We start from the raw sequence: 23,046 nt of genomic DNA, 5'->3' as shown, positions 1-23,046 counted from the left end.
GAGGCAAAGGTGTTTTGGGTCACTAGAACCCTCTTGACCAGTGGAGGCCACAAACTGCATGATAACTTCATCACATGGTCAGAAATGAATCAGGGGACACCAAGGGACACTCAAAGTGACATTTAAAAACATGTTTCCTGATGCTGCTTCTTTTGGGTAGACAAAAAGTTTAATTCGCAGAATAATAAGAAATTGCAGACCTGGGCCCTTCTCCTGCCCCTGATGGTCTTTTATTCATTTATTTTTTAAAATTCTCCTTCTTACATCCTTCTTTGTCCTGGAATAGTAAAAAAATAACAATAAAAAAATAAATCCATGAGGAGGACCCTTATTACATGCAGGAGTTGGTGAGTGACTGAATCATTTCATTAAATATCAGGTCAAGTTAGGTGGTTTCACATTAAGAAAAAGAAAAAAAAAAAACAGATATGAATGCAGAAGCCCATACTAGTCACTTCTTTCTTAGAGGCATTGGGAGATTGGATGACACCTTGGAACTTGAGAATTTAGTTGGGACTTTGCCATTGTCTGCTGTCAGTAAGTAGGTGAACTTTCTGGGTCTTAGTTTCCTCATCTATAAAATGAAAATAACAATATCTGTTCTGTCTCCCCAAATGTGGTGAGGGCATTTTGAAAGCACAACACTCACTGATGTACCAGACTTTATTGAATGTGTGCTATGTATATGCAAGGGCTACACCATATGCCATGGGGTATAAAAAGAAGCAAGCTACCACTCCTGCTCTCAAGACCCTTACTCTGCTTTGGCAGGCAGAGCGGGCAGTAGGGATATGTCCTTCTCCTAGATAATTCCAGATGAGGATGAATATAATCATCACTTAATGGATGTAACATTATGCGGGTTCAGATATGGTCCATGTCCACCTTGGCAGTTCACAATAAAGCTTTTGTGGCTTGTCCAGAACTTTGGCAGCTGGAAGGATGGAGGAAGGTAGTATTAGCCAAGGGAATGACCTGAGCAGAGAGGAAAAATAGCATGGGGGGCGGGGGCACAAGGACTAGTAAGAGTCCTATTTGGCTGCAAATATAGCTTATAAAGCAAAAGTTGATTAATTCCAGATATGTAGTTCCTCAATACCTATTTTGAGGCAAGGAATAGGGTAACCACTGGAAATTCTTAAGTGGAGGAGGGCAACAATTTCTAAGAAGATAACTGAGTATTACATTTTAAATGGACATAAGAAAAGTTAAAATTGAAATTTAGGAGATCTGAGAAAGTAAGGTCCCAGATCACCACACCAGACAGTAAAGGAGAACTGTCACCATTGGGACAAACAGGAACGGTCTCAGGCACCTATGCACGTGTGAAAGAGGATATGGAAGGCAGCTTCTGAAAAGCCCTCAGTGGTCCCATCTCCTGGAATTCACACTTTTGTGCTATCCCTTTCCTTTGAGTGTGGGATGGAGCAAGTTACTTGCTCCTAACAAATAGGTTATCACAAAAGTGATGGGATGTCACTGAGATGAGGTTACAAAAGACTATGGATTTCGTCTAACACTCTCTTTCTGACTTTCCTCCCATTTGCTCTGGTAGAGCCAGCTGCCATGTTTGAGCTGCCCTGTGGGGAGATCCACCTGGAAGGAGCTTTGGGCGCCTCCGGCTAACAGCCTGTGAGAAACTGAACCTTGTCAATAACCAAGTGAATGAACCTGAAAGCCACATCTTGAGATGACAGCAGTCCTGTCTCATAAACTCGATTGTAGTCTGTGAGAGACCCTGGACCAGAGGTGCCCAGCTAAGCTGCACCCGAATTCCTGACCCACAGAAATTCTGAGGTAATAAATGTTTTTTTAAGCCACTAAATTTTAGAGGAAGAGATAACTCATACAGGGAGGGAGATACTTACCTGACATGGAGATGGTGGGAAACAAATGCTCTTTGAGATTAAAATCCCAGATTCATGGTCCAATGTTGTATACACATTTTTTTTTTCTAGGCTTTGTTGATGTTAGAAACGTTTCATAAAAAGAAACACCTCTGCCACCTCTTTCTTTCCCTGTTCTGAGAGCTGATTAATAAAACATGACTCGATTTTCAGTTTCAAGCAACTCAGGGGGGCAATCCAATAGAAAAATCGGCAAGAAATTAATGCCATACACACCAGGCAATGCAGATGCTTCTGAATCTGACACACGGGTGAGACACATCTTTCCTTTGCACACATCTTACCCTCCTTTGATTTTGCATTGGAAGTTTGTTTTTAGGAGCCTGGGAAGGGGGAAATAGTCTCTCAATATAAAACGAATCATCCTACGGCACCAAAATATGAGAATTATAGTTAACAAAACCCTGGCCAAGGGATTTTTAAGAAACTGCATTCTCTCTTTATTTATGCTTGGATTATGGTAGCATCTAGCAAACCTAATATCATAGCTGTGAACTGTGGAATAAATCTCCATGTGAAACCTTTTAAATATGTTTTTTATATGAAATATGATTGATTACTTGTAATTAAACTCTTTTCACCGATCTTGCTGTGAGAAAAACAAATTACAGAACTGCTTTACCATATAACTTGTAGGACTTAAGGATGTGTAATGTCCAAATAAGTAACCACACTGTTTTTATTAGCTAAGTCTGAGTTTGTTTTTCATACATCTTCCACAGTGGTGGGAAACAGAGCCTCTGTACTTGAGCTTGACACATTGGTGAGACTCATGGTCATCTTAGTGGTGAGAAACTGCCACTTGCAAACCTGTCAGAAATTAATTGTTCTGAATCCAATCTCCTGCTCATGGAGACTTTTCATTCAGTCTTTGAAAGTACAAGTAGATCTCTGCCTTTATTCTAAGATTGAGGCATTTTCTCTCTGCTTACCTCGCCTGTGAATGAAGGAGAAGATAACAAAGTACACTGTTTGGGTTTGTCCATAAATGTCCCCTTTCTAAACTGCTAATGGGCTGGCTTTCGTGCTCTCTCTCTGTCTCTCTCTCTCTCTCTCTCTCTCTCTCACCTGTGGGTGTATTGGCATCTCCTCCATTCCAGGTGTGGTAAAGATGAATGCTCCTTTCTGCAAAAACTAGGAGCATTGAGGCTTAGTTCCATTCCTCTAAAGCAAACATATCTTTATTGAGAAAATTATCTCCCTTTCAAACATCTAATTATTTCGGGGAAACTGTACCTGCTACTCTAAGTGCAGAAATACTATGAACTCCCAAGTTCTGTATTCCCTATCAGTTGGGTTATAACAACTCCTACCCAAACTATGTTTTGCTGATTAGCATCTGATAAATATTTATAATGTAAATAGATGCTTAGAGGTGATGAATATGGCTCAAAAATCTGGGCAAGCTTGATTTCATCCTTGGGTTTTGGCAGTGGGGAAGGACTACATTTTAACTCATTTCTTGTATTCTGAGGAGTGATGGGCTGCATGGCAATTGATAGTCAGTTAATGGCCATGTAATGAGAGATTCCTAGAAGCGAGGCAGGAAGAAGACAAAGAGCTGAGAGTATAGGCCCAAGTGTGGGAACACACAGAAAGCATAAGTCACACTGAGTAATAAGGCAGAGAGGGCAAGCTATCCAGCAAAAATGTGGCCCTGCTCCAAGGTGGAGGCGGCCCCCTAGCCAGGGAATGCATTTTCCAGCAACCTTGCACCAAGTTATGATTGATGTAAACGGAGTGAGGGGTATGCCCTTTCTGTTAAGCAGATATCAGAGCCTCCATCAGCCTTAGTCCCTAAATGACTGCATGGAACCTACCATTTGGAAAGCTAAGGATGATAGAAGTTAAATGCTGTGCTCAAGGTCACGGCCACTTAGCGGCAGAGTGGGGACTCAAATTCATGTCTTCTGAGTCTCAACACAAGAGCTTTCTGGCAACAGAAAAGGGACGTCTTCTGCCCCAAGCCACTGCAGTCAGTGATTGAAAGTATGGGAATCAGACAGCGGAGATTCAAATCCTGCCTCTACCTCTACTAACTGTAACTTGGGTGAAAGCTACTTAACCTTATTGCATAAAATGGGGATAATAATAGTGCTGATCCCACAGTATTGTTATGACAGTTAAATAAATTAATGTTAGTCAGATGTTAATAAAAGTACTTGGCCCATAATAAGCACTGTATAAATATTTGACAAAAAGAGGTAGATAAAATTGTATGAGATCTGTATAACTACCAGCTTCTACCACTTCACATGAACACTAAGGGAGCGGATGGCCAAGAGCCCACTTTGTGAGGCCGAAATAACCCCTACCCCTGATTTGATGCCTTTACACCAACATAAATAATCATAGAAACAAGAGCCCGGAGGCCACCATGCCATTGGGCAAAGGGCATCACCTTCATTTAAGAGAAGCTTAAGACCATTTTGATCACAGTTTCTCTAGCTGCCATTGAGAAATCTTCCATGACCATAGGCTCTCCATCTGGCACTGCTTTGAAGGTCTCTTTACTGAAATGAACTCAACCTGTTCCCCGCCAGTCTCCCAAAACATTTTTCTACTGGACCTTCTAGGACTTTTACTCCATGATAAGCAATCTCCTCTCATTTTCAACCTCTTCCCTGAATATCCCTTCGACTTCCTCCTAGATCTTCCTGGTCCCCATAGCTGCTCCCTGACCATTTCTTCCCTTCTTCCTGAAAAACAAAAGCAAAAACGATTTAAACAAATAAAACAAACAAATAAAGAATCCTTGCTTCTTTCAGGATGATGCACGTGCCACCTGTTACCTGGTCAATCTCTCTCATTCATTAAAAATTTAGGCTTCTAATTCAGTCTTATTCACCAGTCTCCTTCCTCTGTTACCCTATTTGCTGACTTCAGCATTGATGTAGATGGCCTTTCCAGTTCCTTGACCTCCTCACCACCATTGAACTTTTCCTCCACTGCACCTCAGCAACCCTCTGCCTTTTGTCAGCAAATCTCCTACACAGAGATACTTTCTGTCCTGTTAGCTCATTTTCCTTGTTTTTCAAACTCACTGAGAGCTCCAGTCCACTACCGTTTTCTCATCAAGGTTGAGCTCTTTCTTACTTATACTTTCCTCATATTCAGCACATTCTCTTATTATACCCATTGCTTTGCAACTCCCCTCAACACTTCTTTTCCCTTTCTCTCTTTCTGACCTATTTCATTAGCAAAACCTCTGTTTTGGTTGAACCCAATGATCCACCTTCTCTAGGTTGGTAGCCAAGCAGATGGGTGATGGGAAAAATAAAATAGCCCAATGTGAAAAACTTGCTCCATTTTAGATTCATGTTCTCAAACCTCAAATGAGTACTCATTTCTATTCCAAAATTGACTACCCTTTCTCAAAATCTCTCCTCCAGTATCCAAGATGACTATTTAATATATTTTCTCTCCAAATCTCCTTATTTGTCCTGACTGCATATTTCATTGAAGGAACAGGAGCCATTCATCAAATGGTAATTCTCATGTTCCCACCACTATAGCTACACTCCCACCTGGAAGCCTTGGTGCTTGTAATTCCCTCTGCCTGACCTGCTTTTTCCCTAGTTCTTTGCAGAGCTAGACCTTTCTGATTCTCCAGCTTGGGACCAAAGTGTCACTTTTCCACCTGGTCCTTCCTTGGTCACCCTCTCTTAGTAGGTACCCCAGGTATTCCTTATCTTTGCTCCTGTTTACATGCTGCTAAGCACCTATCAAATCTATAACAATTACTTTATTTGTGAAGTAATTATTGTCAATCTCCCATTCTAGGACATAAGCTTGTCCTCTGTTGAATGTCTGGTGTTTAGCACAGCATGTGCACATAATAGGCACACAATATGTAAGTGCTGAATGAATGAATGAAATTGTGGAATGCTTACTAATTGGTCAGGCCATGCTCTAAACTTATATATACATTATTTCATTTATCTGACTGCACCCTGATTGTCTCTGACTTAAAAGAGATACAATTCATGTTCACTTAATTTTCTTTCCAGTCCCATAACAACCTAACAGCAACTGTTATGTCACAGGGTCTGGGCATTTTACAAGTCCCTTTGCTGCAATTCTCTTCAGCAAAGCAAGACTATGAAAATTCTTAGAGACATTCAAAAAGGGGTAAAGGGGAATGTGGCTTTGTGAAAGAGAATTAGTCTGGGAGTCAACCAACCTGGGATGTGTCATATGCTCTTGGGCAAGTCCTTTCATTTTTCTGGGTTTTGGATTTCTCATGTACAAAGTAAGAAGGTGGGACTCAGTTTTTCAGGTTTCTTGCCAACAATGAAATGCTAGGATTTCGTAGGTGTCTGCCACTTATCTTCTAAGCATAGTACCTGATCATGGTTGTGGGGGTGGCATCGGGCTTAGCGGAAGCCTTGGTTCAACCCAGTGAACAGGGCAGTGACCATGCCAACAGCCACAGCAGTGAACTCTGCATGCACAAACACATGTCATGCTCTCAAGTATCCTGGTGACACAACAGGCACTCCACTTAGATTGTACATATCAAGACACAGAAGATTCCAGGGCCATGACCATAGCAATTCTCCTGTCAGCTTCCACCTTTCCTTAGATCTCAAGGGGGAGCCCACAGATGTCCCTCTTATGTCGCTCCAGGGTGAACACTTGGAGTTTTGCGGGTGAAGAGTTTTTTGTTTTTTGTTTTTTTTTTTTTCTAAAAGGAGTCTGTAGCCTACAGAGCTCCTGCCATCTGGGGAAGCTCAATCTCATTGGCAGGTTCCCACAGCGCTTCAATTTACACCACACCCTAAGTGGCATGACGAATTCCAACCCATATGAACAATAGACACATGCAGGAGCCTCAAAGTAAAGTAAATTGAGTTAATGGTTTGAGCAGTCTTGCAGCAACCATTCAGAGGCCCAGAGAAAAGATGCAGTCTCCTTAATTAGAGGGTAAATCTTTGAAACTGTGATTCCGTCTTTGTTTTCCTCTCTATTCATATTCTCATCCTTCATTCATGTTAGAAAGGTGGGAATCATAATCTTGGCCCCATGATGCATAATTCTTCCCTTATTTGGGGACATATCATTCTGTAATTGAGTTTGCTGGGTCTGGTCGGGCCCGTTTTCCTTCTTGCCTCCCCTCTTCCCTCCTCTATGAGCAAATATAAGTCCAAGGACATTGATGTTCTTTTTTGGGCTATCCCAAGCTTAGCATTAGGCCAAACCTTGGAGAAAAAGCAGTGAAAGAACCACTATGGGGCATGGGAACCACACTAGACTGCACTTCAGGGCAATGAGGTCACTGGAGAGAACTTGGAACAGAAAAGCCATCTGCCACAGGAACCTTCCTAAGAGCCTAGATTAAACAGAAGTAGAAGCTGCAAGCCAGGGTGACTTGGCTATTCTTTAAAATGTTTTAACCCCTGGGGGCTAATTCACTGCTATAATAATTGATTGCATATTGAAAAGATCATTCTAGATAGTTCGATTTTGAGCGGGCTGGTAATTTTGACAGCAGATGCCTCTTTCGCCACTAAGTGGGTCAGACTCCAAGTTCAGCCAAAGACAACATCCTTTATGTTATAAGAAACTTTACTTGTATGATGTAGAACTGTTTTCCCTCCTAGAAAAGTCATAATGTTCTTCATTTTCTGGTAGTCATCAAAATAACTCCATCCTTTTCTCACTCAGTTCTACTATCTGTAAATGTCAGGAAGTTCCTAAGATCTCCACATTAGGGACACATGAAAGAATGCTGTCCTTGTGGGTATCGAGGGACTGTGTATTACTTGATCCAGGAGCTTGGTTTGGCCTCACTCCTTAATTCATGTTTACTCTATGAAGGGCAAACCCAAAGAAGTTAAAGAGTCTTGGGATATGAATTTCACCATTTTTCCAGATTTCACTGAGGTGGTGCTCTGGTTTGAAGTAGCTTGCCTCTCATTAATGATTTTCCCAAGATCTTGCAGAGCTTAGGGGAAGGGTTGGAGCATAAAAATATAACAATTAGTCTAAAAAAGTTTTCCTGCTGAATAGAATGCTCTCAGGCCAATGGCTAGACTTTTAGGAGTGTTCGGACAGTGATGGAATGTCACAGTGCTCTCAAAGGTATTCTTTTTTTTTTTAAATTTTAAGTTATTGCTTCTCTTTATTGTACACAATGTCCTATAAAGAAGATATATGTCCACAATTGAGCTTTGAAAGAGGACCATGGGGCCACTTCCATTTAAAGGGAATGAAGTCAAGCAGTAAATTTGCTGGTCACTCTTTTCATATGGACTGTATCTCAGCCAGCAGTTGGTCTTTGATGTCATAACAATAGCCCTGGGCTTTGGAGACAGAGGATGGTCCCCATAATCGAAACTAGTCCACATTCATTAAAATTTGGAGACTAGTATGTGGGGTAGTGCACATCAGGGAATAATACCAAGAGTGGGCTCCAGAGCTGCGGGTTGCCTTTACCAGTGAAAAATGGCCCTCTCTTCTGCACTACCTACCTTGCCTGCTGCATTCTTTACTATATTTTTAACTGAAGTATGATATACATACAGACAATGCACATATATAACTATACAACTCAGTGAAATTTCATGAACTGAACACACCCTATAACCAACACTCAGGTCAGGAAACAGGTACCCGCTTCTAGCCACTTCCTTCACAAGGGTAACCAGTGTCCTCTTTTCCAATTGCATAGATTCGTTTTTCCTGGTTACGAGCTCTACATAAGGAGAATCATCTAGCATATACTCATTTGTGCCTGGCTTCTTTCACTCAACATTACGTGTGTGAAGTTGTACCTGTTGCCCGTAGTTGCCGTTTGTTCATTCCCAGTGTGTACACTTACTGCATTATTATCCATTCTCCTGTTGATGGGCATTTCTGCCATTTCCAGTTTGGAGCTACTTTGAATAGTGCTGTAATGAACATTCTTTTTCAGCTCTTTGAGTGCATAGATGAGTATATACCCAGGGTGGGATTGCTGGGTCAGAAGATACGTATATATTCTGTTTCACTTTGGGAAAACAGTCTTTCAAAGTGTTCATATCAGGTCACATTCTCTATATGTGCTCCACATTCTTGCCAATACTTGGTGTTTTCAGTTTTCTTTTTTCTTTTTTTTTCATTTTGCTATTCTGATGGGATAATATAGTGATTTCATATTTTTAGCGATGGTACATTAATTAAAGTTATTTTTTCCTTTCTCTTTTAGCTATCTGCCCAGTCAGTGCTCAGTCCTGTGAAAATTACCAAATTAATAAATTATTCAGATATTTAAAGTGAGACTGGTCCCAACTCAACATTTGAGGTGCAAAGGGAGAAGAGAGAGGGCACTATAGAATACACCTGAATTCTGAGATATGGCTTATCACAGACAAAATAAAACAAAGGATAAAATTCATTGGAGGTACAGGGTAGTCAGGAACTTGGGAAAAATAACAGAAGAAGATCTGGAACTAGAGTGGTCCATAAGCTGATTAAATATTAGCAATATAATGCCATAACTATAAAAGGAAATATGAACCTACTTCAACTATCGAAAACAATTTAAAAGCTCTGAGCACTTGTTCCTTGGAAGACCTTGAGGAAACTGACTTTGAGACACATAGAGAAAAGGAAAAATATGATTAGTCACAAGGAAGAAATTCTTCTGGCCAGCAGCAATAATTAAAAAGCAGAATATACAGCTCACAGAGTTAGTGGAACTCCTGTCCCCAGGCATGTCCTGTTACTCTTGTTACATCTGGGAGAGGAAGGTAGGAAAGGGTGCCCCTTCATCAGTGAAAGTGGTTGCAGGCTTGAATTGTTAAAGATCTGTGAGTGATGAATAACATATTTGCAGGCATCGTTCCATCCCTACCATGGAGCTCACGATTTTTAAGCAGTGAAACTGCACGAAGGAGACCATTTAGAGGGAAGATGGAAAGAGATGGGCATGCATATCTTGACTCAGAAACAACCTTTGGTGGGTGGAATCTTGTGCCGGTGGAGCAATTTATGGCCTTTTCCAGCTCTAATTTTTCAGAGGCGTGGTCCTTTGGGCCCCACCCCTCCTCTCAGCCCGACTCTGGCCCAGAGCCAGGCTGAGCAGTTCCACAACACAACCCTGGGTGATGGTTGGGTCCCACAGGAAATGTTTGGCACATCCATCAGGCACTTGTTTCCTGGGACATGGCCGTGTAGAGATGGGGACTCTGCTCAACCCGGAAGCCAGCTGCTTCCCCTGCGTCTTCTCTCGAGCTGCCCCTGCTCTTTCTTTTCCTCCTCCCACATGGGAGAAGAAGCCAAGAATAACCATTTTAGGAGCATCACAAATTGGCATGAGGCAGAATGTGTGTCAGCCACATGGAGCCAGCTACATGGAAACAGTATCAGTTCTGTGATATGTTTCCCTCCATGTAAGGTACTCAGAACAATCAGATTTCCTGACATTATTCTGCCTCAGTTTCTTCAGCTGCAAAATAGTGATAATCCCCATTGGGCTATGATGAGAAAAGTGTAAATACATATAAAGTCCTTACAGCAGTTTCTGGCACAGAATAAAAGCTCAGTGTTAGCTTTTGTATCATCATTATCATCATCATCGAATCTGAAGATAAACTTTAAAAATTAGTAGAATTATCCCACTAGGAAATCTATTATTAGATATGAAAAATGAAATGCAGAGAGTTGAAGTGACTTGCCCAAGGTCACACAGCTCTGTAATACCAACACCCATGAATTAAAACATTCCTATGCCCCAAGGACAGTCTTCACTACATTATAACCTCCCAGCAATGTAGGTATTATTATTCCATTTTACTGAACAGGACACAGAAGAAGAGAGACGCTGAGACTTTTGCTTAAGAGTACACATGTAGTATGAAACAGAAGAAGAAATGGCACAAATCCATAGCCTCTGCCTCTGGCTCCTCTGTTGGGCCTTGTAACTAGTTTTGGCTGATAGGATGCTAACGGTGTGACCCAAACAAAGGCTGAAGTGTGATGTCCATTTGGGCTCCTCTCTGCCTTTCTGTGCTTTTTTTTGTTGTTGCCATGAGAGAAATGCATAGCAAGTAGCCTGCCAGTTGCAGAAGTATGAGAGATACAAGGAAGAAACTCAGGGCCAACTCACAGCTTGGAGCCTAGCCTTGTTAGATCTACTGAACCCCAGCAGACCCAGAGAACTATGAGAGGGAGAATATATGCTTATTGTAACAGGCCACTGAGTTTCAGGGTAGTTTGTCATGCAGCATAACTGAGCAACAGCTAAATAATACCTGACCTGTATTGAGTGCTTTCTGGGACTTGCAACTTGCAAGAAAGCAGGCATCTTGACCAGTGCTACTGTATCGTATGTATGACTAACCTAGGGCTCTGCCTCAGTAGTTCTGGGCAGAGCTTGAGATTCTCATTTTCTAAAGCATTCCCAGGAGATGCTGCTTCTGCTGCTCCACGGATCACACTCTGGGAACAAGGATGAAGAAGTCTTCCTGAGCTTCTTACCTGTCTTTCTGGGCCATGACTGCACCTGGTGAACATCTGGGCAATAGATGGGCTACTTTATGTGTAAGGGAAGGACAGCCCTTGCCTCCAGTGAGACTCTTGTGTAGGTCTAATAGTCTGCATTCTCCTAATCGCCACTGTGGCAAGGAGTTGGCTCATGTCAATATTTCCTCAGCCCCATTCCTGGGCTAAAGATTAGAAATACCTAAGATCTCCCTTTTCTATTTTTGTCCTTTCTACTTCCTGGAATTTGAAGGCTCCCAGCAATTAATATGGCTTCCAATTCATTTTGGGCTCATAAACAATACCATATTTCCAACTCACAAAAATGAGTCCCCAGGCGGGAGATACAAAACCTGTATCTGGTTTTCTTAATTTCCAGTTGGGCAGGGCATGGGGACAGGAAGACAAAGGAAGCTAATGGAGGAAGCCTAGTCTTCTGCTGAGACACTTTTCTAATCTGATTTCTGCCCAGCACTTAACTTTCTACTACCACACTTTCTACCAACATGATTTCTGCCCAGCACTTAACTTTCTACCTTTTTGGTGCCAGAAAGGTTGGGGACTGCTGCCTTAAAAATATTGCTCAATTTCCTAATAAGCTGAACATACATCTACCATGTGACCTAGTCATTTTGCTCCTAAGTATTTACACAAGAGAAATGAAAGCATATGTTTATGCAAAAACTTTCCTAAATGTTCATAGCATCTTTATTTTAATAAGCCCAAGTTGGACACAACCTAATCTGCTTCAGTGGGTGAAAAGATAAGCATATCTTATATGCATATATGGAATACTAATTGGCAATAAAAAGAGTCAAACTCTTTATGCACAGAACAACACGAATGAATCTCAGAATCATTATGGAGCAAAGAAGCTCACTGTACTGTACATTCTGTATGATTTACTTATTTAAAGCCTAGTAAATGCAAAAAATAATCTATAGTGACAAAAGGCAGATCCGTGGTGGCCTGGAGATTCCTGGAGAATGAGGGCAGAATCACAAAGGAGTGTAAAGAAATTTTTGGAGATAGTACATTTATTCAATGTGTTGATGGTGATGATTTCACAGGTGTCACACTCATCAAATTTTTCACTTTAAATATATAATTCCAGTTAAAAGTATGCCAATTAAACCTCAATAAAGCTATATTTAAAAAAATAATAATATAACTTCCACTTTCACCCTCATTCTCTCTCCATTTCTATCTCTAAGAGGAGGCTGGGAGCCAAAGCATGTTTTTTATTTGTTTCATTGGTATTGGCATGAATATTTTATCTGGATGCCTGTGGGAGTAAGTTAACATCTGGGTGGCCTATTATGTCATTTCCAGGTTTCTGCCTCCTTCATATAGATTCCAGCCATGCCTTGTTATTTTTAAAAATGGAGATGTAGTGTCCAGCAGGAAGTGATCTATTGCATTCACAGTCTACCTTCCTTTTTCCAGGTCACTTCTGCTGAACATCTGGGGATTGGGGTGCCTCACACTGTGCCCCTGCAGCACGGTCCTTTTCGGGGGGAATGGGTGTTTTGTTCTCTTACAGAGGTACATCAGTCACAGAGAGTGCTCTATGCAAGATGACTCAGTTTACTAAAATGTGCATAGATCAGGCTAACAGGAAGAAGGGGTAGTTAACCTACTGTTTTTACTTCTACTCAGTTTACAGAAACAACTTTCCGGTGACACAAGCTGGCTGGTCTGTGCTTGGGGAGTTGATGTGTATGAAGCTATATTTATCAAGGCACTTTAGCTCTGCCTTTTTTCAGGCATTAGATGACAATTCCACACACTTTTGATGCCTTCCCATTGCTGTTCATCCTCCCACCTAACACAACAAACGAGCACGGGATCAGGCTCTCAGGAGAAAAACAACCAGGTATCTCTCTAGACACCAGCCGTTTGTAGCCTTTACCTAGGCCTGACCTTTCTCATTCATAAAATTTTGGAGTTCTCTTCTTCCCAGCTGCTCTGGGAGAGCATGGTGTGGCCTGATTCCATTGCTGCCCACACACGTCTCTTTCTGAGGCTAACAGACTTCAGCTTTGTTAATAACAAGAAGCAGCAGGTGCCTTATGGAAACTGTGCTGTACCTTTCCTATGCCATCGCTACCTAGAGAACGTGTCACTATGCCATTAACTAACACTGAGTAATGCTTCATTTAGCTTGAGTTTCCCAGGAGCAAACTCTGAGACAAAAAGCAAGTAGTAAATCTCGGAGATAAACTGGTAGGGGAAGGAGAAAGAAGGCAGAGAAGGGAAAGAGCCATAAGGTTATGTTATCAAGCCAGTGACTGTGGCAGGTGGTGAGTCCCAAGAGGAATGCTGGGCACATGTTGACATTATTAGCAATGGCACTCTATCTAACCTGTGGACTGATATGTCAAAGAAAAAAATAAGTTAAGCTTTATATTTTTTATATTCATGGCTTCTTGTGAAGTACTTTTGGAAGGGGATTTCAGACAAGGTTTAAATAAAATGCAAAATGAGTTTTTTTTTTTCCCCAATAACACACTCTCTTGTTGTTTCTTAAACTCACTGCACATGATCCTGGGCATTAAACTGATGCCCTCATCCCATCCCCTAATTAATCTTCTGTTTTGGCACAGAGTACAGACAGAGGGACACTCTGAGATGTCACTGAATAAAGGGGCTTCATCACCATCCTTTTCTTTATAAATCATAAAGTTCCGAGCCAAAGATTGCAGAAGAAATATTCTCAGAAAATGAGAGAGAAACAAGAGAACCTCAGAAACCACTATAACATTATAAAATAATACCAATGAAGACAAGTTAAAGAAACTGAGATAACTGAATCTGGAAAAGACAGAGGAACTATTAAATAATAATCTTCAAGTCCTGCATGAGGTGTTTCTTGAAAATGGGGCATTCACTTACTCATAAATACTGGAAAGAAAAAGAGAACATGAAATCAAGATGTAGCATAAAAGATTTAAAGGACATATCACAGAAAGAATGTTCTGACATTGAAGGTCGTCAAAAAAAAAAAACACTTGTATGACAAAATGGTCATGGGATTCCTTCCTCTGGGGGCTTTAAAACCAAAATGGAATCTTCTTTACTGAATGTATAGTTCTCATGACCCCTGAGGCTGTCCACTAGCCTCAAAGATCAATGCCTGTTAGAACATGACTGTAGGAAAATGAGTGAAGGGGCTGCACAAATAATAGAACCTTCTTCTGGTTTGTATACAGGAAAATACAATTAAGAAATAAAATTGTAGTGTTTCAGTTCAAGATGGCGGACCAAGCTTTTTTGTTTACTTATTTTTACGTCTCCAAATTCTCCTGAAGAGGCAGACAAAATATAAAAATAAATCCACAACAGAAATAGAAAGCTGAGGGGGGGGGGGTTACCTACAGAAGAAGAAATGATTTCTGATGGGTATGAAACAAACGGTAACCAATTGAAAATGAAACACTACAGAGTTGAGAAAGTAAAAAAAAGATCTTCAAAAAAAGTGAATTTCTCTAGAAGAATTCCCATAATATCAAGAATAGAGGCTGTGTCAGCTTCACTACTCGGTATTTACTCACCAGAAATGAAAACACATGTGATTAGAAAGGCTTGTACAAGAATGTTGACATGGTCTTATTCATAATACGCAAAGTAACAGAAACAACCCAAATGTCCAAATGTCCATCCATAGAGAAATGGGTAAATAAATTGTGGTATCTTCATACAGTGGAATACTACTCAGCAATAAAAATGAGAAGTCTACTTATATATACAACAATATAAACGATTTTCAAAAACATTACATTGAGAAAATGAAGCCAGACACACCAAAACATGCATACAGTATGTTTCCATCTATATGAAGAACAAGCAAACTTAATCTATGGTGATAGGAGTCAGACAGTGGTTCTTTCTGGGAGAAGTGAACTGCCTACAGAGGTGCACTAGAGACTTTCTGGGATGATGGGGATGTTCTATAACCTTTGAGACACATTCATTTTATTATATGTAAATTATTCACTACTAATGAAACTTTAAAAAAAGCAAGGAAAAGAGAAAAAGAGAGAGAGAAGAAGGAGGAACAGGGAGAGGATGATGACAAGAAAAGGAGGAGGAGAAAGGGAAGGAAAGGGAAGAGGAGAGAAGAGAAGGGAAGGGAAGGGAATGGAAGGGAAGGGAAGAGAAGAGCCTATAGAAGCTGGGAGAAAAAGGTGAGGACAGGAAACTAACTCAGGGTTGCAATAGCTGGAAGATTGAGCCTTGACATAAAACACATTAAAATTAAACAATAAGGAGATAAAAATGAGAGAAAAAATTAAGAGACATGGAAAATAGATCTTGAAATTCCAATATTAGTTGTAAACTCTAATAGCAGTTCCGGAAAGAGAGTATAGGGATATTGGAAATACACGAAAAAATTACTAAAGAAATTTCTCAAGTGAAAGACAAATTTGAGGCTTCAGATTAAAAAGGTTACTAATGCTGAATAGTACTAACAACCAAATCCTTAAATCTAAACACAGCCAGATGAAATATCTGAACATTATAAAAAGAAAAATCTGAAAAACTCCCACACCTACAAATAAGTAGCATCAGACTTTTCACTGAAATATGCGATGGTGTAACAAAATTGGATTACTGCTTTAAAATTCTGAGAGGAAATAAGATCGAACACAGCTAACTACCAAATTAGCTTTAAGTATGAGAAAAAAATAAAGATATATTTAAAATTTTAGGATCTCAGAGAGTTTACGCTTTGATAAAACCTTGTAGAAAAAACATTTTGTATTACAGCAAAACAAAAGATGAAAATACGAGATTCAAGAAGCAGCCACATCAGATAAGGAAATAAGTAAATCTGACAGTGAAGTCTAAATAATTATTGGGAGCATAATAAAACTGCTAAGAAATTATTCCTAAGCTATAATGAAAAGGAAAGATTGAAAGAATGAATGAATGAAGAAAAAAAGAAACAGAATGAAGAAGAAATAACCTGGCAGTAAATATTCAGATAATGTGATTAATATTTGAGAGACAAATTTAGTTAGAAAGCATATAGCATCCGTAGTTATCATATGCATATTTTATGGGTGAGAAAATTTAGACATAGGCTAACTCTCTTGCCAAAAACCATTTAGATAACTTAGGGAGCAAGAGAAAATATAAAAATTGGAAATTTGAGAACACCAAATCAAATGGAAAAAATATTTTCAAATCTATCAGTAATCACAATAAATATAAATGGGTTAAATTCATGGATGTATTTCATGGAAAAAGAAAATTAGCTATTGGTTAATAATGAGAGGTATTTAAATCAAGTAAGGTAGAGAAAGTTTGAAAATAAAGGTTGGAAAAAGACACCCAACAAATGCAAAAAGAATAAAAGAAAGCAGGAGTTGCAATACTAATATCAAACAAGAAAAGTGTTCAAGACAAAAGTCAATAAATGGATAAATAAGAAATTTCACTTTGATAAAAATTAACCACTAAAAAGGATATTTTATGTCCTAACACCATGGATTTTAAACAAGTGATACAAAAATCAATGGGATAATAAGGAGAAACAGATAAATCTACAAAATTAGGGTAAGAATGCAATTAAGTTGTTTGAAGAATCAGCAGATAAGCAGACAATAAATAAATCAAGACTTGGTAAATCAAGATTTCTGTAATACAATTAACCATTATTTTATTAAGACCTATTTGATAGGTCTTATAAAGAGATATAAGACTTTGTACATCATAAAAATATACAGTTGTGAAATATTTGCAAAGTATGCCTGCGCTATATACAAACTTTGTACTGATCTAATAAACCTGAATTTCAGTTAAAATGTAAGATTTTCTGGGAAAACATAAATTATCAAAATTGACTAAAGTTATATTATCTGAATAGACTATTGACCCTAGAATAATGTGGAGTGTTAATCAGAAATCTCAACTAAAGATGTACCAGCCCAGAAGGCTTTATAAGTGAATTCCAATAACCTCATAAGAAACAGATCATTCTTATTATTTAAAGCGCTATAATGAAAAAAATTAAAAGATTTCCAACTCCTGCCATAAAACCATAATGGTACCACTACTGAAGTGGGTACTGTTACCTCTCATGTATCCACCAAGAAAACTTAAGTGTGTATTGCTAAGTATACATTTTCTAGATTCTGTAATGAACAAATTGGAGAATATAACAGAATATAAAATGCTATTCACAAAAGTAATCAAATCTGAAAAATAGCTTGTAAAATGTTATGAAATGTGAAAAAAGATGATGAGAACTATAAAACTTTATTCAAGAAGTTAATAGATACCTATACAGTGTCTTAAATGGGAGCATTAAAAAATTCTAAACCAAAAAAATATATAAAGCAATTCCCATTAGATCACAATGAATTCTTAAAATAATTCTAAAGTCTATTTGAAAGAAGACATTTTATAAAAATTTCTAAGGAAGTTTTTTTAATGAAATTTTAAATGATTAAAATATTCTATGAAGCTACATTAAATGAAGCTAGTGTGATATTTGTTCATGAATAGACAAATGAGGGTCAAGAAACAGACTTATGTATATGTGAATTTAGTATATGATAAAAGTGTTATTTTGCATCAATGAATGTAGAATGGAGTATTTAACAAATGGACATCAATACTATTCACTTGGATAAACACTAAAGTTGTGTTTTTATCTTAAACCTTAAACCCACAAATAACTTCAAAGTAGAATGTAGTCTAAAACAAAAATAAGTAAATAAAACTAAAACTGTTAGAACAAAATATATTTAAAGATTTTGACAATCTTTATTTGAGGAAAACTTTCTTAAATAAGGCAAGAAAACAAGAAGTCATAAGGGAAAGGATTCAGAGTTGATTACATTTGAAACAGGGAGAGTTTCTGGATGGCCAAGGGCAGCATAAACAATGTTAAAAGATGAGTACAAGACTGATCCAAACAAAGTATATGAGACAGAAGGTCACTATGGTAGATATTTTGCAAAGATGGCAACAATAATTCCTCCCACCCTTGTATACCTGCTTCTTTACAATGTTACTTTGCTGGTGCTCCCATTAAGAGGAGTCTATTTCCTGTCCCCTAGAATCTGAGCTGACCCAGTGATTTGTTTGGCCAATTGAATGTGGCTGAAGCGACATTGTACAAGTTTGTCAACAGGCCTTGCAACTTCAGCTTTGACTCTCTTGGTGCTCTGAGTCCACTATGTAAAGACATGCAAGCTAAATCCTCTTTGAGGATTATTGCCTATGTGGAAAGAGAGCCAATGTGACAGCCAGCACCAACCATCAGACATATGAGTGAGGCCACCTTGGACCATCTAGTTAATGTCAAGCCAATAGAAGGCTGTAGGCACATGAATAAACCTAGGTAAGATCAGCAGAAGAACCACCCAGATGAGTCCAGAGAAGCTGCTGACATGCAAACTCATGAGCAAATATAATGGTGGTTGTTTTAAGTCACTAAGTTTTGGGATGGTTTGTTATGCAGCAATAACTAAGTGGGACAGTTGTCCATAATTTATAAAGAATTACAGGGACAGGAGCAAACAGCCTGCTTGAAAAATGGGCTGGCAAGTCACAAAACAAGAAACACAATGGCAGTTGACTTGAGTCAGAGCTGGAAGAGCCTTGTTGATGGACTGGAACAATAATTTGGGCTCCATAGTCAGCCTGCCTGGGTCTGAACCCTGGTCCTGCCCCACCACAGTGTGACCTCAGGGCAAGTTACTCAAATTTTTCCAGGCCTCAATTTCCTCATCTGTGAAATGGGTATATAATTACTATCTATCCCACATGGTCACTGTAAGGAACCTTGCTTGTATTAAGTACAAATAAATGTTTCTTTTGCCATTACTGCTATAAATGGCTCAGATGAACTCTTGAACCCAGAGAGACAGTGAGTATTAGAAGCTAAGCTGTTTTATTGAAGGCAAGTAAAGGGATAAAAGGGTGAAAGTGCTCATAAAGGTAGTTAGGAGATAGAGAACAAAGACATTTTGTTACATTTCAGAGTTTGGTTTCTTTTAATATTATTGTAGAAATAACCAATTTGATGTGTTATTATACTTGCTTAAATCTCACTGTCGTAGTGAGTTCTAGCTTTACTATTTAAAATCTATAGAAATTCATGGTTCTAAATCTGACAGTTTTAGTAGAGAGGCATTTATTTGAATTTCAAGTAAAAGGTACTATTAGTATTACTATTATTATCTATGGATTTTATATTTTGGGATGTTCCATCTTCCAGACTGCTTTCATTACACATAATTTTTTTCTTACTACTATAAATTAAAGACATGAAAGAACTAATCTAAATATCTGATCAACATGAGTCAGACTTATTTCAATGAGATAAAATTTCATTCAAAAGTGAAAAAAGTTGATGTTTTTGTGCATTTTTATGCAGCTGTTGCAGACAATTGTACAATTTATTAGATATTTTAAAATATTGATAACAGTACAAAGACTAACACTATTATTTTTATGAGCCACATAACCAATAGAGATAGTGTGCACAAAGCATCTTACTGCCACCTCATAACAGCGTACCTACAATACAGGGACAGTCACTTACAGAGTTGAAAATGTATCCTCTAGAATGTTGAAATTACCCCCAAAATTATGTTAGGTAATGTACATAAATGTGTATATGTGCTTGTGTGTATGTGAATATAGATAATGTATCACTGTGTGTGTATCTGTACATATATGTTCATATTTGACACAATAAGACTGTCAAGATGTGTTTGAAAACGTAAATTGTTAAAAGGCTTTCTCTTGTAGCCAGCATGATGACTTTAAGGAGCACGTAGAATACAAATACTCTTTAAAAGATTTTTACACTATAAAATAACAAAAACAAATTAAGTAGTTCTAGCTGTACAATATTAGTTTGTTTTTTTCATCTGAAACAGGGATAAGGATAGTGCCTAATTCATATAGGAATTTTGTGAGGATTTACAAAGGTAATATATCTAAAGTGCTAAGAACAGTGTCTGACAAATAAAAGGAATTTTACGACTCTTAGCTATAATTTTTATTCTTATTACTATTTTATTGGGTGTCCTAAATATGTCAAAATCACCAGATCTTAAATAAGAGTGTATCTCTTTTTAAATGATCCCAAATATACTACAGTTTGGGTAAATAAACCTACCATTGTGCATTTCTGACTCCAACCTTGTATTTGAGAATGTTTTAAGCAGACATAACAACAACAACAACAACAACAACAACAAAATACTATTAGGATTGATTAATTTTCTAGTTGCAAAGAATGACTTTAACAGCTTAAGATATCATAGGGCCAATATATTTAAATGGAGTTTAAGATGGGTTAAAAATGTCCAGTAAACAGAAAGAATAGAACATCCATAGTTTTGTATTCAAATACACCTGCTACTAGCAAATTCACTTTCTGGGGCCTGAAAACTACAGGCTAATAAATGTCTTTTGCAGAACTCACTTGGTGGAACATACATTCTCCATTTGAATCATAATACCGTTGGGGAGTCAGAGGGCCAATGAAATAACTTTAGTCAGGAAGACTATAAAACTTTTATAATAACAAATTACAAAAGAGAGTAAAATTATGAACTAAACTGTTAAACTCATCATTCTGTTTGAATAAGTGCATTGAGTGGACAGAATAACTGAATGCTATTGTAAGATAAACTGAAGCTGATGGATCAGAAGCTACTTGAGACCCAAGTTACTTCTAGGAGCGTTACTCTTTCTAAATCCCCCATTTCTTCTGTTCTCTTGGGGCAGTTCTTCAACCAAAGGCCCTTTTGAGAATATAATCCACTTCCTCTTTGCAGTTGCCACTTCCACCAGCTGCTTCTCTCATTACCTTACTGTTCAGGCAGAAAAGGCCAGCTCCAGGTTATTCTAATGATAGCAAACACCTCATAAATAAATCTGCCAAATTTACTTTTCCATAGAACATCATTTTTACAACTTTTTTAAAAATGAGTCCATGAGGAAAGAAAGCATCATGTATAAAACTATGACTTCCAGAAATCTTGAAGATATTAAGAATTATTCCTACGCGTTAGACTGGTGGTTGTAACACAGTTTATAGAATGGCGGTGTCTTCAATTCATCCCGAAGGAATTCTGTCAGTTTGTCACTGTAACTGCCCACAGAAGACGAGAGAGGACCCGACAAAGTTATAACATATGCAGAAATGTGCGAAATTTAAAAGAACTTTAGGCTCAGGCGTGTATACATTTTTCCATCACTGGTTTTGCATTTGTGTTCAAGGGTCACCTTGCTTTAGTCTATAACAGCCTGGCTGAGAGAAAACTTGGTATAATTAATCAAGAATTTGAAATGTGTGAACTTTGGCAAATTTCTTAACCTTTCTGTACCTCATTTGTTTTTTGCATCTGTAAAAGGGATATACCAATAATATAGTACCTCATTAAATCAGTTAAATTTTGTAAAGCACTTTAAACAGTAGCTCATAGTAAGCACTGGAAGTGTTGAAGCGAATTCTCTCTTTAACAGTAAAGTTTTTCCTCAACAAAGTACATAAAGATGTAAAAAACGAATGTGCAGAGACAATGACTGTGAAGCCCTTTATGAACAATAAATAATACTTATCTCGACATTGCAAAGCAAAGGATTTTAGAGGGGCTGGTTTGAGGAGGAAATTTTAGAAGCCAAAAAATTCCCGCTGCTTTCTGAGGAAATCCCTGCGGATTTTTACCCACGCCCCAAGCTGTCAGTTGTCACACCCCTAGACTCAAGGAAAAGCGTTTTCCAAGGCAGCTGCAGGAATTCCCTACCTGGGCAACCATTTATTCGGAAACGGAACTCACCTTTGGTATGACGCCCACCACTCCTCCCCTCCTCCCCAGTCGTGACCCCTCCTACCCCCGAGCTTGGAATTGAAATCGATCATTAGAACCCTATTCCCAAGGCAACCTTCAACCCGACCAGGGCACTGGGAAGAAAAGTCTTTGCTCTTAATTTAAAAGCCCCAGGAAAACCCAGCCCAAAGCACGGCAGGTGCCTTGACTCCGCGCCCTCCCCTTGGCCAAGTGGGAGCCTCCGTTGAGGCCTTGGAGAGACACCGGAGGCACCGGGACCCCGTGTGGGAAGAGAGGATGTCTGGTCATTCTCCTCGAGAAATTATTTCGTGACCTTTAGTATTGCTTTTGAAGGGGCAGAGTACATTACTCGGTCTCTAAAGAGCAACCAAAGCCTGGCAGCACCCCAAAGCAAATACAGACATGCTTTACACTTCCTCCGCGCATCCCACGCCTCGCGCCCCCGAGTACCTGACCTGTGAGACCTGGAGGAGCGCGTCCACGGGATCTTGCAGCCAGGTCCAGCCTCCCTGCACGTGCCCGCTCCGCCTCTGCCTAAGACGTGTTACCCCGGCAAAACTGCTGCCAAAACAGTTGCTCTTCCGTGGGGCGGGCGGAGAGGGAGCGCCTCCTCGCATGCATCAGGCGCGAGTTCAGCAACCCGCCACCCGGTTGCCCGCTGCCACGCGCGCCCCTCTCCGGCGACGCACTCACCTGCAGCTGGGTCCGGCTGGCGTTGCCCGCGGCCGCCTCCCGCCCGTCGGCGGCTCCGGAGCCGCGCAGCACGGTGATGTGCAGCGTGAGCAGCAGCAGCCCCAGCAGCAGCAGCAGCTCGGCAGCCAGGCGCACCATCCTCTTGAGGCGCGCGGCTT

At 39.4% G+C, this 23,046-nt stretch overlaps 1 protein-coding gene across 1 annotated transcript in view; it reads right to left on the bottom strand.

The window, feature by feature from the left end:
• Positions 1 to 23,026, bottom strand: part of ISM1 (isthmin 1) — a 68,122-nt gene extending 45,096 nt beyond the window's left edge. Inside the window, exon 1 of the mRNA XM_011370289.2 lies at positions 22,889 to 23,026. Within this exon, the coding sequence (XP_011368591.1) occupies positions 22,889 to 23,026 (138 nt within the window). The remainder of the gene's footprint in view (positions 1 to 22,888) is intronic.
• Positions 23,027 to 23,046: the final 20 nt, after the last annotated feature.

The sequence above is a fragment of the Pteropus vampyrus genome, unplaced genomic scaffold (assembly GCF_000151845.1).
Source record: "Pteropus vampyrus isolate Shadow unplaced genomic scaffold, Pvam_2.0 Scaffold7, whole genome shotgun sequence".
Lineage (NCBI taxonomy): Eukaryota > Metazoa > Chordata > Mammalia > Chiroptera > Pteropodidae > Pteropus > Pteropus vampyrus.
The sequence above is the reverse complement of the archived record's forward strand: the minus strand, read 5'-3'. Positions and strand labels throughout refer to the sequence as shown.